General features: G+C 44.0%; 1 protein-coding gene across 9 annotated transcripts in view; it reads right to left on the reverse strand.

Annotated features, from left to right (window-relative positions):
* Positions 1-5,298: 5,298 nt before the first annotated feature.
* Positions 5,299-12,822, reverse strand: part of AFF3 (AF4/FMR2 family member 3) — a 582,175-nt gene continuing 574,651 nt past the window's right edge. For all 9 annotated transcript variants that reach the window (XM_044925651.2, XM_044925654.2, XM_044925653.2 and 6 more), the window contains one exon: positions 5,299-9,162. In XM_044925651.2, coding sequence (XP_044781586.1) covers positions 9,041-9,162 — 122 coding nt within the window. In that variant the 3' untranslated portion in view covers positions 5,299-9,040. The remainder of the gene's footprint in view (positions 9,163-12,822) is intronic.

Raw genomic sequence — 12,822 nt, forward strand, 5'->3', positions numbered from 1 at the left:
AAAATGCTTTTATCCATTCTTCCGGTTCAGGGGGCTTCAGACTTTTGTAGAGGAAAAGATAGCCTGTGACAAGTGGATGACATTTAACACAAAATCCTGTAACACAAGAGAAAGGACATTTTACTTGGAAGAGGTTCTAGGAAGAGACAGTAGGGTGTTTGTGAGACTGAGTGATGTGGATTTCAAGGTTTAATGAGATATTAAAAAAGTACTTTTCACTGATGCATCAGTTTTTACTGTCAAATATAAAAGTGCTTATTCTCACAGATCCTTAAGGCTCATTCTGTTACAGTACAGGAGGACGCTTCCCCGTTCCAGAACTGTGACGCACGCACTTCATGTGACTTACAGACACAACAAAACCTCCATACAGTCAAATAAATGGCCAACGATTCCATCATCCTTGCTTGTACTCGTCAATTTAAACTCGGACCAAACATAAGATCCTCCCAGACAAATCCTTAATATTAGTTGTCCTCTACTCCTTCCTAATATCTTGCCCAAATAATTCATGATTTGAATGTGTACTTCTGTTTATTTGCAATATGATAAAATACAGCTGTGGGGGAGCAACTTTTTCTTTTTTAATACAAGTGGGAGACAATTTGCACTTCTGTAAGCAGATCTGAGCAACCAGCAAAGGAGAGAAACTTTACCCTCCAGGACTGTAGGCGTCTTTGAAGCAGCTGGGAGATGAGACCTCTCTGGAAGAGGAAGAGCTCTTGGTAATTTAGGGAGGGTCCACTGGAATTCCCTTGGAAAAAGTGTTCACGAATTTCAAGAAAACCTGGAAGAAGTGTTCCTTGCTAAAGCCACCATTCTTTATTAATTTCTTGGGTTAAGATTTTTTTAAAAAAATCACATTATTAAAGATGCAGTTGAAAGCACAAGATTTCATCAGGAGTAGGGTGTGTCATGGTGATTCTTAACAGACCATTATGACTACTTGGATTAAAATAGTGACGATCAACACAGATCCTGTGCTTTTTACCCATATCAAATGCTCTCACAAGAAGTCTCAAATGAATATCACATAACAAAAATGAACTTAAGCTCTTTTAATAGTGAACAGCTAGACAAAAATGAAAACGGTATTGGATGTTAATAAATATAGCACTTTATAATCAATGCTACAATATGTACATTTTTACAGCATAAATTACTGTATAGAACTGTCTGACTTAAAATCCTCTTCAATTGTTGAAATAATCCTACGACCAATTCCTGTAAGAGGAGATGAAGGCCCTTTATTTTGGTTTGGTGGCTGCTTCAGCTGGATGGCTGGCGGTGTCTCACGGGGGATGAGGAGGTTTCTAAGTGGCTGGCAGCTTTCCCAAGACCAAGATGCAGAATTTGAAAAGGTGTTTAGTGTGACACATGGGGCCTCTGATATCCCCACACTGCAATCTTGAATTAGAATTGCCAGCTCCACGAATAAACATCCAAGATGACACAGCAAAAGGAAAATGGTGGAATTAAAATTCCTGCTCTGGCTGAGGCAAACCATGTGAGTGACTTTGAACTAGAGGTCACAGAACCTTGGCGGTAACCCGCTGTCGCGCTGTAGTAGGCGTGTCTGTTCCTTAACATCCTTCCTGAGATGAGATGAAATCTGAGTGTCTAGCTGGTGAATCTCCACCTCCTCATGCTAATAGTAATCTGAGTACCTGGAGTTCACAGTGCTGCTGTGAAGAGGGTATTGATATTATTTGGGCTTAACGCAGGCTGGAACTTTCATGACTGTCAGCTGTTACTCTTTTGTCCTAGATAAAGACTAGGAAAGGGGTTTCCAGTGGGTATGACAAGAAGGGGCCCTTCTGAATGAGCGTTTCATGATTGTTTCGGCTAAGCTCAAAGCACTCATTGTGGGATACAAGGAAGCCCCCATGTCTAAATAAATAAAAATATTAGGTAAAAGCTGAAAACCTCAACTGAACATTTATGGCTTGACCTTGGTGATGACAGTCAGGTCAATGGACAGATTTCCGGGCTCTGTCTTGCTGCCTGGAGGGAGAACGGTCATTCTCAAAGTCACTGAGTTCTCAGGTTGGCTTTCCCTCTCCAGGGAGCCTGACTAAGGGTTAGCCTACAATTAAGCAATAACGTTGAGGCAATTATCTAACCCACTAGAGGGAAAACCCTCCTTTCCTCAGGAGGGGTCTCTGCTTTCCCGAAGCTTGTGACATACCCGTGTGACAAGCCCCCTTTCTCAGGGACACACCTCCCAGAGCAGCTGTCCTCCACCCCACCAGCCCCAAACAACAAAAACAGTCACCACCAGAGGGGCAAGATTCTCACGAAGAGAACTGGCCTCCTGGCATCAAAGGGAAGCCAGGAGAGCACGGGTAGTGAGAAGCTGGTGCCGTGGGGCATCTGGCCAGCCCAGGATATTCAGAGCCTGCTGGTCTAGAGGCAGGCTGTGTTCTCACTGAAGAGGCGCCCACGGGGAGCAGGACCCCATGTCCCTCCTTCCTCTGTTTCCTAAGGCCAGGACTGGACGAGGAAGCAGATGGTGGGATTAAACCACCACCTGCAGGGGACCTGGCAAGGAGAGACCCCTCCACCCCTGCCCCCTCACTGGTCTATTAGAACCCTGCCAACCAGCAGGTTGGACTCAAAAGTGGTAACAGCAAAAGCTCGGGGGTCCCATGGAGACCCCACTGTCATCCTCTTGGTTCCAGAGACCTGGGTCGGAGCTAGGACCTTGCACATCACACACCTTTGCATCGTGGTACATAGAGAGACTGGGCTGCCTCTGTTGTCACGGTGATGCTTAACTCCAGCTGCCGGCGACCACTGGGGTCTCCAGCTGCTGCTCTAACCTGGTGATCCGCAATTGGATCTTTGGGGCAGCAGTTAATTGGGTTACATTTCACATAGTGGAAATGGAATTGTGGAGAGGGGCTTTATCCAAGAACCGGGGGCAGCAAGCAAAGGAGGAGAGTGTCTGGGCAGCCTGATTTACCCCTGACCCTTCAAACCTCAACGTCATCAAGTTCTCATATTGAATCTGTTTGTTTAAAGTTCCCGCTGTCTCTAGTAATTGTTCTTCTAAACAGTCAAGATACAGAATCTGACTGATAGAAGGGAAAAAAAAAAAAAAAAAAAACCCTAAAGGAATGAAAAAAAAGTCAAGCCAGCTCACAGAGAGGGTTGAGCTGGCAGCCCTGGGGAACTCAGGGGATTCATAATCAGTTTGCGAATTACTCAAAGGAAAAGTGTTAATACTGTTTTTTTGCCCTACAAATAGATCCGAGATAGCTGGTAGGGCTAAGGAAGTGCCTATCACTAAAGATGAGTGTGTTGCATGCTTAGGATTTTTGACACGTGAACTATGTGGCCATACGCAAGCCTTGGTGATCATTCACACTGTAGATGAAGGGAACAGAGGAGACTCAGAGAATGTTCTTTAAAAAGCCACGTACATTTGGCTACTGTGGGTAGACTCTGCCCAGTCAAGTAACGCGCATTCCTCAGTGGTATTTTCTTTGCTCATTTGGGCATCTAGAAATAAAGAGAAGATAAATACTGGGGGGGGGGGGGGGAAATCAGTCCTGTTTTATGAAAAACTGGAAAAGCATTGGAAACCAATACAGAAATAAGAAAATTGTGATTATTTTTTATAAACAAAGAGCACTCTTGGATAATTCTAAACATTGGCATTATTTTACATCATAGCTGGATATAAGCATTTTCTGATGAGCTTTTCCTAGGTTAGAAATGACTCTGCGATCCAGCTTTTCAGGTCTCAACATTACTTCCTGATGCTTAAAGACAAATGCTGATCCTTGTGTTGACTGGCAATTAGTACCTTGAATTCATCCCTCAGAGCAGTGTGTTCACAATTGGCCATAAGAGGTGGGTTTTCAAAGTAATGCAGAGGGATTTAATCCCTTGATTCCCATTACTACGAGTAAGAGCTGTGAGCCTATATCCCCTTTCAACTGACCCCAAATTCACCCCCTGCTGCCTCAGCGCATCAATTAAATAATAAAACCCAAACCAAACCATGGTCAGATGTATTTCATTTGAGGACAGAGTTTTATAATTTCCCTTATGCCAAGCAAACAAACCCATCTGATGACATATACAGAAGGATTCAGTTTGAACAAAGAGAACACGCATCTCAAAAGTCTGAACATTTCTTGTGCTATTTGTCAGGAAGTTTGTAATGTCAAAAAACTGTGTTCTTCTGGGAATGGGAAGACAAGGAAATAAACTCTGGCTCCAGATTGCTGGAAATGCAGTTTATGTGGTTGGGTTGTTTTTTTCCTTTCATTAAAAAAAAGATCTCTTAAGACTCCAGTTGATTCAGTGAAATGCCATTTGCTCAGTTGTGTCTGACTCTTTGTGACCCCATGGATTGCAGCCCACCAGGCTCCTCTGTCCATGGGATTCTCCAGGCAAGAACACTGGAGTGGGTTGCCATTTCCTTCTCCAGGGGATCTTCCCAACCCAGGAGTCAAACCTGGTCCCCTGCATTTCAGGTAGATTCCTTACCATCTGGGCCACCACTTCTTAAAAATAGGATTCTGATGGGAATAGACTTCAGCTGAGTAGTAGGCTAAACTGAATAAGGGGAAGATAGCTCTTCAAAGACGATTGGACATTTCTTAGCCCAAGCCACCTCTGAAAGAGTGCCAAGTTCAGCAGTCTCTGGAGCAAGCAAAGCCAAGGACCCCATCCTGGTCATCTTTGAGATGAGGTGGTCATCATGGTGACCAGAGCTAGGGTTCTGCTGTCGTATTTGAATATAAAGATACAGGCTGGGCAAAATGAAGCAATTGTTTTACTTCTGTTTCTGCTTCTTTTTAGTTTAATTTGAGGAGGAGAGGAATGAAAAAGGGGAGAAAGAAGAGTAAAAAAATAGGAGGCTAATAAAAAACGCTCTCACATGGAGGAGATATATATCATAGAAAGCCACTGGTCTAATATCTCTATCTTCGGTAGTTCAAAATTCTCTCATTTCACTTAAGAAAATATTGCTGACATTACTCCACCGTGTTGGTTAGAGCTGGAAAAACCTGGTAGACACAAGTGAGGGAATTAACTTCTGTCATTATGGAATGTTGAGTAAAACAGTGTCCCGGGGCTACTGGCTGGACAGGCATCAGTGTAGCTATCAAAATAACCCCCTTAAGCTTCCTGTTCAGCATTTTCTGGGACATTGTGGGTGTGTTATCACACACACGTGTGTAAATATGCTGGGAAATGGGAAAGACAAGTAGCAAACTATACTTCCAATAATGAAAACATTACTTTTTCCCCCCATGAAAAATATCAGACTTGGCAATGATAATCTGTTGGAAGCATCATTTAAAAACTTTTATGAAACTACAAGGTCCATTCTAAAGAGATTATGAACTAGGGACCAGAATGCTTATTTGAATATATTTTGAGTCTGAAGTTTCCTTGTAAAAATATTCACAGAAATTGGTGGACATTTTTTCTTTTTTTTACGTACAACTCGATGTCTCTCATTTACAACATAAATCATTTAATGTAACATTTGCAACCTTAGAAAGGCAGACATAGTTAATCCAAGTCAGTTTATAAATTCCAATTTCACATGGATTAAAAACTGCAGATAAATTAAGTCACAATAATATCCTGTACATGCATTAAGGCTGGTGACTGCTAAAGTGTCTTGGGTATCTACAAACAGGAAATCACACACAGATTACTGGGTCTGGAGAGTGTCTACATCATTAAAAAAAATCTTGCTTTTTTTTTTTTTTTTTTTTTGGTGATACAGATTTCAACAGTAACTCTGGAAAACTGTGAAAAATGTTATTTAAAAATATATATGTATATACTACTGCACAGTTTCAAAGATGTGGTTCATAAATAAGGTTGGCTGCACTTATTAATTTGATAACAATGGCTGCAGTTCCGAGGTGATTTAAACACGCAGTGACTTATACTCAACATTAGGCACTGGTCATATCCTTCAAGCGTACTACAGTTTTATGGTAGCTGTACTGTACATATATATTTTTAAATGTATGCATTTATACAAACTGTGTATATGATGTATGGGATGTCAGAAATGTACACATCATTGTCATGTAATACACACATCTTTGTTGTAGATACAAGGGTACGTTTTAGTGCAGAAAAGCTCACTGCGTTGATTCCACATGTTCAATCCAATACACAGTTTGTCAAGGTTTCAGATTTTTTTTCCAGTACATTTCTCTTTAGATAGTGGGTCCGACTTTCCGTTTGCAGTTTGAAAGTTTCCAGAAATAGCGTTTTAACAGAACCTCTCTTCCCAAGCACAATTCTGCATGTGAGTCTGATCTGTGTCGAATGGTAACAAATCCCACATTTTAATTATGAATATATTTGGGTTCCTCTCTTTCAAAGATATTTCTAATAATTGTGATCCAGGTCCATTCAGGTCATGGAGGGATAAGGCCAGTTGAACTTGTACTGAACTTCTGAAGAAATAATGTCTTCAAATAGAAGGAAATGATGATAGACATTCTACATTTAAATGGGAGCCTCTCCCGAAGGATATACAGGGAAGGGTGAGCAGTGCTGTCTCTGGGGGGTGGGACTGAGTACTTCCTACTTTACACTTGTCTGCATCGTTTGAATTTTCACCATGAGTGTCTGTTAGTTTCATAATCAGAAAACACAAGAGAGCTATTTGTACTTTGAACAAAACTAAAGAAAAGGAAGCAGCAATGATCAGAAGATGCTTCCTTATCAAAAGCACTGATGCCAAAGCAAGGAACAACCACTGCCCCAACACGCTGCACCAGTGAAATGCGACCGTGAGAGGAACGGCATGCTGTGACTGCCCCCAGCTCACTGGCTTCACGCTTTGCTGGAAGTGACTGCGGCTCACGGCGTCCTGATTGCTGCTGGCACAACCAGCTGGAGGCGGCCTGTGCCCTCACTCGTGAGCACACTGCGTGGACGCCACCATGAGGCCTGGGGCTTAAAGGTGGATAAGATCAGAAAGGCACCCCAGGGATGCACAAGGGACACTGCGGGCTGTCCTTTTATGTGAAAGTCTGAACATTTCATCAGAATTCAGCAACAGTGAGTAGAACTCAGCCTCAGTCCTCCAAAAAAAATAAAATAAAAATTTCTTAAGTTAGACCCCAGTGGGAAGGGGAAATCTAGTAATAATTAGTGAAAGGAATGTCAGAAGCACCTCAGTTGGATACATGTGAAAAAAGAAGTATTGTTAATACTTCCAGCTGCTTAAAGGCCAACACGAAATGCAAATTTCACAAAGCCTTCACTTGTTCATTGAGATGAATTTCAAATCACCAAAGCTGTTCAACCACTTGCACAGTTTTGAATCAGGGCTTAGAGCTAGGGAATTACAGCAATCTGATTTCCCACCCACAGATCAGGCTGACGAAAATGTTAACCTTGCAACCAAACCAGTGAGACCATTAGCATCTGATATACATGTTTTACGTTATCATCACCTTGAAAAATGGATTATTCCATGTACCCCATCACCTGTCTTTCTCAGGCTGTCTTGGGGTAATTTTGTCAAGTGAGAGGCATCAAGGTCATTATTTTTGTTTTTAAAGCATGGCAAGGTATATCCTCCTTTCCAAGAGTTTTTCTTTTTTTTACCAATATCTTTGTATTCAAATATATTTAACAAGAACACTAAATCTAGGATATGACGAGAGACAATAAAAGAAATAAATTTCAGACAATAAAAGAGATTTCAGACAAACACTGTAAACAAAATGTTGAAAAAACTAAAATGTAAACTTAATTAAAAAAAAAGCAAAACAAAGAATCGGGGGAAGACATACACGTACCGGATGCACGGGGGTTAAGCATGATGTTCCGGTCGCTGCTACCCCAGACAGAACTGCAGGGATCACCTGCTCTGTGGTGAGCAACCTGCTCATCAGACCCCGAAATACATCCCCCAGGTCAAAAATGCGTTCAGGGTCCGCACGGCACTTTCTCCAAAGACAGGGAGGATTAGACAGGATCACGGCAGCAAACAGTTCTTGGCCTGACAAAGCAACAGACACAGATTCCGAGGGAAGGGACACCCTAGACAATGTCCTCATTTGGCCAAGAACATGGGTAAGAAAGCTCTCAGACAAAGAAAAGGCTTGTTGAAAAGTATCGGCTGACAAGCCCACGGGGCTCCACAGCCCCTGGGGTCACAGTGGCGGGAGGAAGAAACACGTGCCGGCTGGGCTCCTGGTGGGGGCAGAGGGTTGTTTCTCACCGAGCCCGGGGACACAGCTGCTGCTGCTTCCTTTGGGTGAGTTTTCAAAGACATGGAGGGCTTTTTTTTTTTCCACCAAATCTCAGGGTCAGGGTCATGGTCATACTATTTTGGGGGGCAGGGCAGGGAAGGCCCATGGGAGTCGATTCATTTGCATCTAACACGTTTAGCTGATGGTAGAGTTAGATGGAGAACTGGATGGAGGAGGGGAGGGACCAGACAAAAGGCAGGGTATTTGGTAACATGCAGTCTAGTAAACGTTCAGCACAAAAATAACTGACTTATTTTCATTATTCAAATACCCATGAATACAGACAATAAAAAAATAATGGGAGAAAAGTATATTAATACTGAAAGTAATCAACAGTATAAGAGCTGGGTTCATCTTAACTGGCAGTCAAGCTTTTGGTGTGCTCTATTGCACCTGGTTCACTAACCCATGAGATTTTGGTTGAATATTCTAAGAAGTCACGGTTTAGCTTTGAACTAGAAAGTGTGTGTGTGTGTGTGTGTGAGTGAGTGTGTGTCTTCTCTAATCAGAAACATCAGATCACTTTGTCTAGCCTGGGAGGCTGGAAACTAGACAAAAAAGATGTGTTCTAGAGAACTGTTGTGTCTTACACACCTCCACAGGCAGCTTATTCCACACCCACACACACAAACACACATGCCCTGGGAGGAAAGACTGTTGTTCGATGCTGAAAACTATTCACCGCCTTTCGAGAAATGCTGTGGCCGGGAACGTGGGGAGCACAGTGTCCAGAAATGCTGGGCCATCCGTGGAGACGCGCGCACGCCGCAGCTGGGGGCAGCTGTCTAGGCCAGGTGGGCGCTGTTTCGCAGCCAGTGCAGGCCCTGCTGGGAGTACTGGACCAGGTGCTCCATGCTGCTGTGCAGGGTGACCGGCCCCATGAGCAGGTCCAGGTCGTTGAAGAATTCTGGTGAAACAGAGAGGACTGTCAGGGGGATACACGCTCAGCTCCCGGTCCCATCACATGACATGAGCCTCCCAGCAGAGAGCTCACCTAGGTCCTTAGAATCCCTCGACTGGCGACTTCTAATTCAAACCAATGACATCTATTCAGCCAGAAAGCAAGGAAAACTGACTTCTCTGGGCGGCATTCTCCTTTGTGCAGTGACACCTCTCACCCTGAACTTGGCCTGAAGCTCTGTCAGCCTTTACACTGTACTCAACTGTCTTAGGTGCTGAGCCCCTGGGGGAGTCCGAGGCTCCTGGAGGCAAATCAGGGATGGTTCTTTTTTTTTTTTTTTTGGCTTTTGAAGCAATCAGCTTGCATAAACTTTTATTTTTATTCTATTGGAGAAGAATTAATTTCCAATGTTGTGTTAGCTTCAGGTGTACAGCATAGTGATCCAGTCATATGTGAAATAGGATTCAGCTTCTTTTCCCTTATAGGTTATTGCAAAATACTGAGGAGAGTTCCCCGTGCTATAGTGTAGGTCCTGTTCACAGATGGGTTCTGAGACATCTCTACTGAGGCTGCCAGCCAGCCTGTGAACCTTCTCTGGGTTTGTCCTTGCTTTAAACACATATCACTGCCAAGGCTCTATGCTAAGGGAACAAGGGTGGAGTCAGAGGGGACACCAAGATGAAGAATGCATAGGCTCTGCCATCTCAGAGAGCAGTTTAGCGGCTGACAGAGACAAATCAATTCATGCGGCTGCCACGTTGCACCGACCAAGGCCGTTTAAGAGCACTCTCTGGAAGTAAGAATCTGGGAAAAGTGTTTGTCACTCAGTCGTGTCCGACTCATGCGACCCCGTGGACTGCAGCCCGCCAGGCTCCTCTGTCCATGGGATTCTCCAGGCAAGACTACTGGGGTGAGTTGCCATTCCCTTCTCCAGGGGATCTTCCTGAACCCTGGTCTTCTGCACTGCAGGCAGATTCTTTACTATCTGAGCCACCAGGGAAGCCCAAGAACCTGGGAGGAGGTTTTGAAAGGTGCTCCCGGATGTGCTGAATGAGGTCCCGCTAGGGAGGCTCAGAGAAGAGCCAGGGTCCAGGTGGCAGGGAGGACAGCATGGCAGGAAGCCAGGAACAGAGCCAGGGAGGAGGGGCAGGTTGGGGGAAGCCAGGTGGACTTTAGACTGGATGTGTGGCTCTGCTGAGGGACAGGTGGCAGCTGGTGGCACCATCTGGAGCCTGGCCTGCTCAGGTTCTCCCAAACCGGCCATAGAAACCTTTGTACATTTGTCCTTGCTCTTTTATCCACCTGTGACATCCACCCCGACTCCATCTCAGCTACTCGACTATCTGCTTTTCAAAATCCTGTTCTGTGCCAGCTCCTCTAGGGAGCCTGTCCTGCTGGTCTTGGCCCCCGGCACTGACCTCCTTGGCATCCCCACTGGGTTTTCTGGGCACACCATCCCTGAGCTGCTGTTATGTCCCGTCTGGTTACATGATCAGATTCATGTACTCAGGGCCCAGCTGCCGATCTGTGCCACTGGTTCTCATCTCATCATGAACTTCTCAGTCTTAGCCTCTGAAGCACGTTACCATGGGAACAAAACTCTCACTCAGTACTGGAGAAAGAGCAGGAACTTGGTAGGGAGAACATTAATAACATATATACCAATCAGGGCTTCCTTGGTGGCTCAGACAATAAAGAATCTGCCTGCAAAGCAGGAGCCTCGGGTTCGATCCCTGGAGGAGAAAATGGCTACCTATTCCAGTATTCCTGCCTGGAGAATCCTGTGGACAGAGGAGCCAGGCTATAGTCCATGGGGTGGAAAGAGTTAGACATGACTAAGCGACTAACACTTCATTTTCTTTCATAACAATGCATGTCTTAAAAGAATCTATACCTGTTGACCATGTCTTAAAAGAATCTACACCTGATCTATACCTATTCTATTTCTACAACTCCCTCCCATCAGAAGATAATCAGAAATATGAACAGTGATTTATATGAAGGTATCTATCATACTGTTATTTGTAATAGTGGAAGAAAGTGGAAGTAACATAAATGTTCAACAGCAGGGGAATGGTTTGAGAAATTGTGATACTTTAAGACTGTATAAAGTAGCTCAGCTCCCTTAGTAGCTTCCTCCTGCAACGCAGGAGACCACGGTTCGATCCCTGGGTTGGGAAGAGTGCCTGGAGAGGGAAATGGCCACCCACTCCAGTATTCTTGCTTGGAGAATTTCATGGACAAAGGAGCCTGGCGGGTACAGTCCATGGAGTCACAAAGAGTCGGACACGACTGAGCGACTGACACAGCAACTGTATAACCACTACTATGGCAGCGTTACTGAGCCATCATAAAGGGTGTTTTTGAACTAGTTAGTCTCATGAAAATATGCCTGATATAATGTAAAGTGAAAAAAAAAAGGATGTAAAACTGTACACACACTATGATCTTATTTTGGTAAAAATCCTGCATATTTGGAGAAGACTAGATGACATTTCAATAGAACGTTAATAGTGATAAGATTGTTGTTTAGTTGCTAAGTCGTGTCTGATTCTTTTGTAACCCCATGGACTGTAGCCCACCAGACTCCTCTGTCCGTGGAATTTCCAGGCAAGAATACTGGAGTGAGTTGCCATTTCCTTCTCCAAGGGATCTTTCTGACCCAGGGATCGAACCCATGTCTCCTGCATGGCAAGTGGGTTCTTTACCACTGAGCCACCAGGGAAGCCCGTGATAAGATTACCGATAATTAAAATTTTTTTTCTCTATTTTCTGTACTTTACAAATTTAGCCATAGTTTACATACATACCAGTTTAAACATGCTTTTATGAGTAAAAACAAGCATTATTTAAAAGAAATACAGCTACTGTATAGCTCAGGGAACTCGACTAGGCTCTGTGGTGACCTAGATGGGAAGGAAATCAGAAAAAGGGACATATATACCCACACAGCAGAAACTAAGACAACATTGTAAAGCAAGCATATTCCAATACAAATTAATTAAAAAGAAATACAACTTACCCATAAAAACCTTTTTTTTTTTCAGTTGTAACCAGCTATCATTTGAATCGGCAGTAACACTCATGTGTGTGTGTGTTAAGTCACTTCAGTCGTATCCAACTCTTTGAGACCGTACGGACGGCAGCCCACCAGGCTCCTCTGTCCAGGGATTCTCCAGGCAAGAATACTGGAGTGGGTTGCCATGCCCTCCTCCAGGGGATCTTTTCTGACCCAGGGATCAAGCCTGTGTCTCTTGAGCCTCCTGCATTGGTAGGTGGGTTCTTTCCACTAGCACCACCTGGGAAGCCCAGGAACATTCGTACTCATCAGCTAATTAATTCACGCAGTATTTCAGATCCCCAGCTATGTTCTAGGCACTGTGCCGGTCTTAGGGTTACAAAGTTGAATAAAATGTCATCCCTACCTCCAAGGACCTCAGTGTCTAAAAGAAAAACATACGTGTGCATAGCTATATAACTTGTATCTATATCACTGGTACCTGTATCATCTCTAACCCATCTCTATCTCTGATCTTTCCCACAGTAACCATAAAGACAGGCAAAGGCACTGGAGGTGCTGAGTAGGGGGAGAAGTCAGGGAAAGTTCACTCGGTAGGTGACAGCTTCTACTCGGGTGAATGATGAAATCTCGCCCAGCGGTGCCCG

This window comes from Bubalus bubalis, chromosome 12 (assembly GCF_019923935.1).
Source record: "Bubalus bubalis isolate 160015118507 breed Murrah chromosome 12, NDDB_SH_1, whole genome shotgun sequence".
Classification (NCBI taxonomy): Eukaryota; Metazoa; Chordata; class Mammalia; order Artiodactyla; family Bovidae; genus Bubalus; species Bubalus bubalis.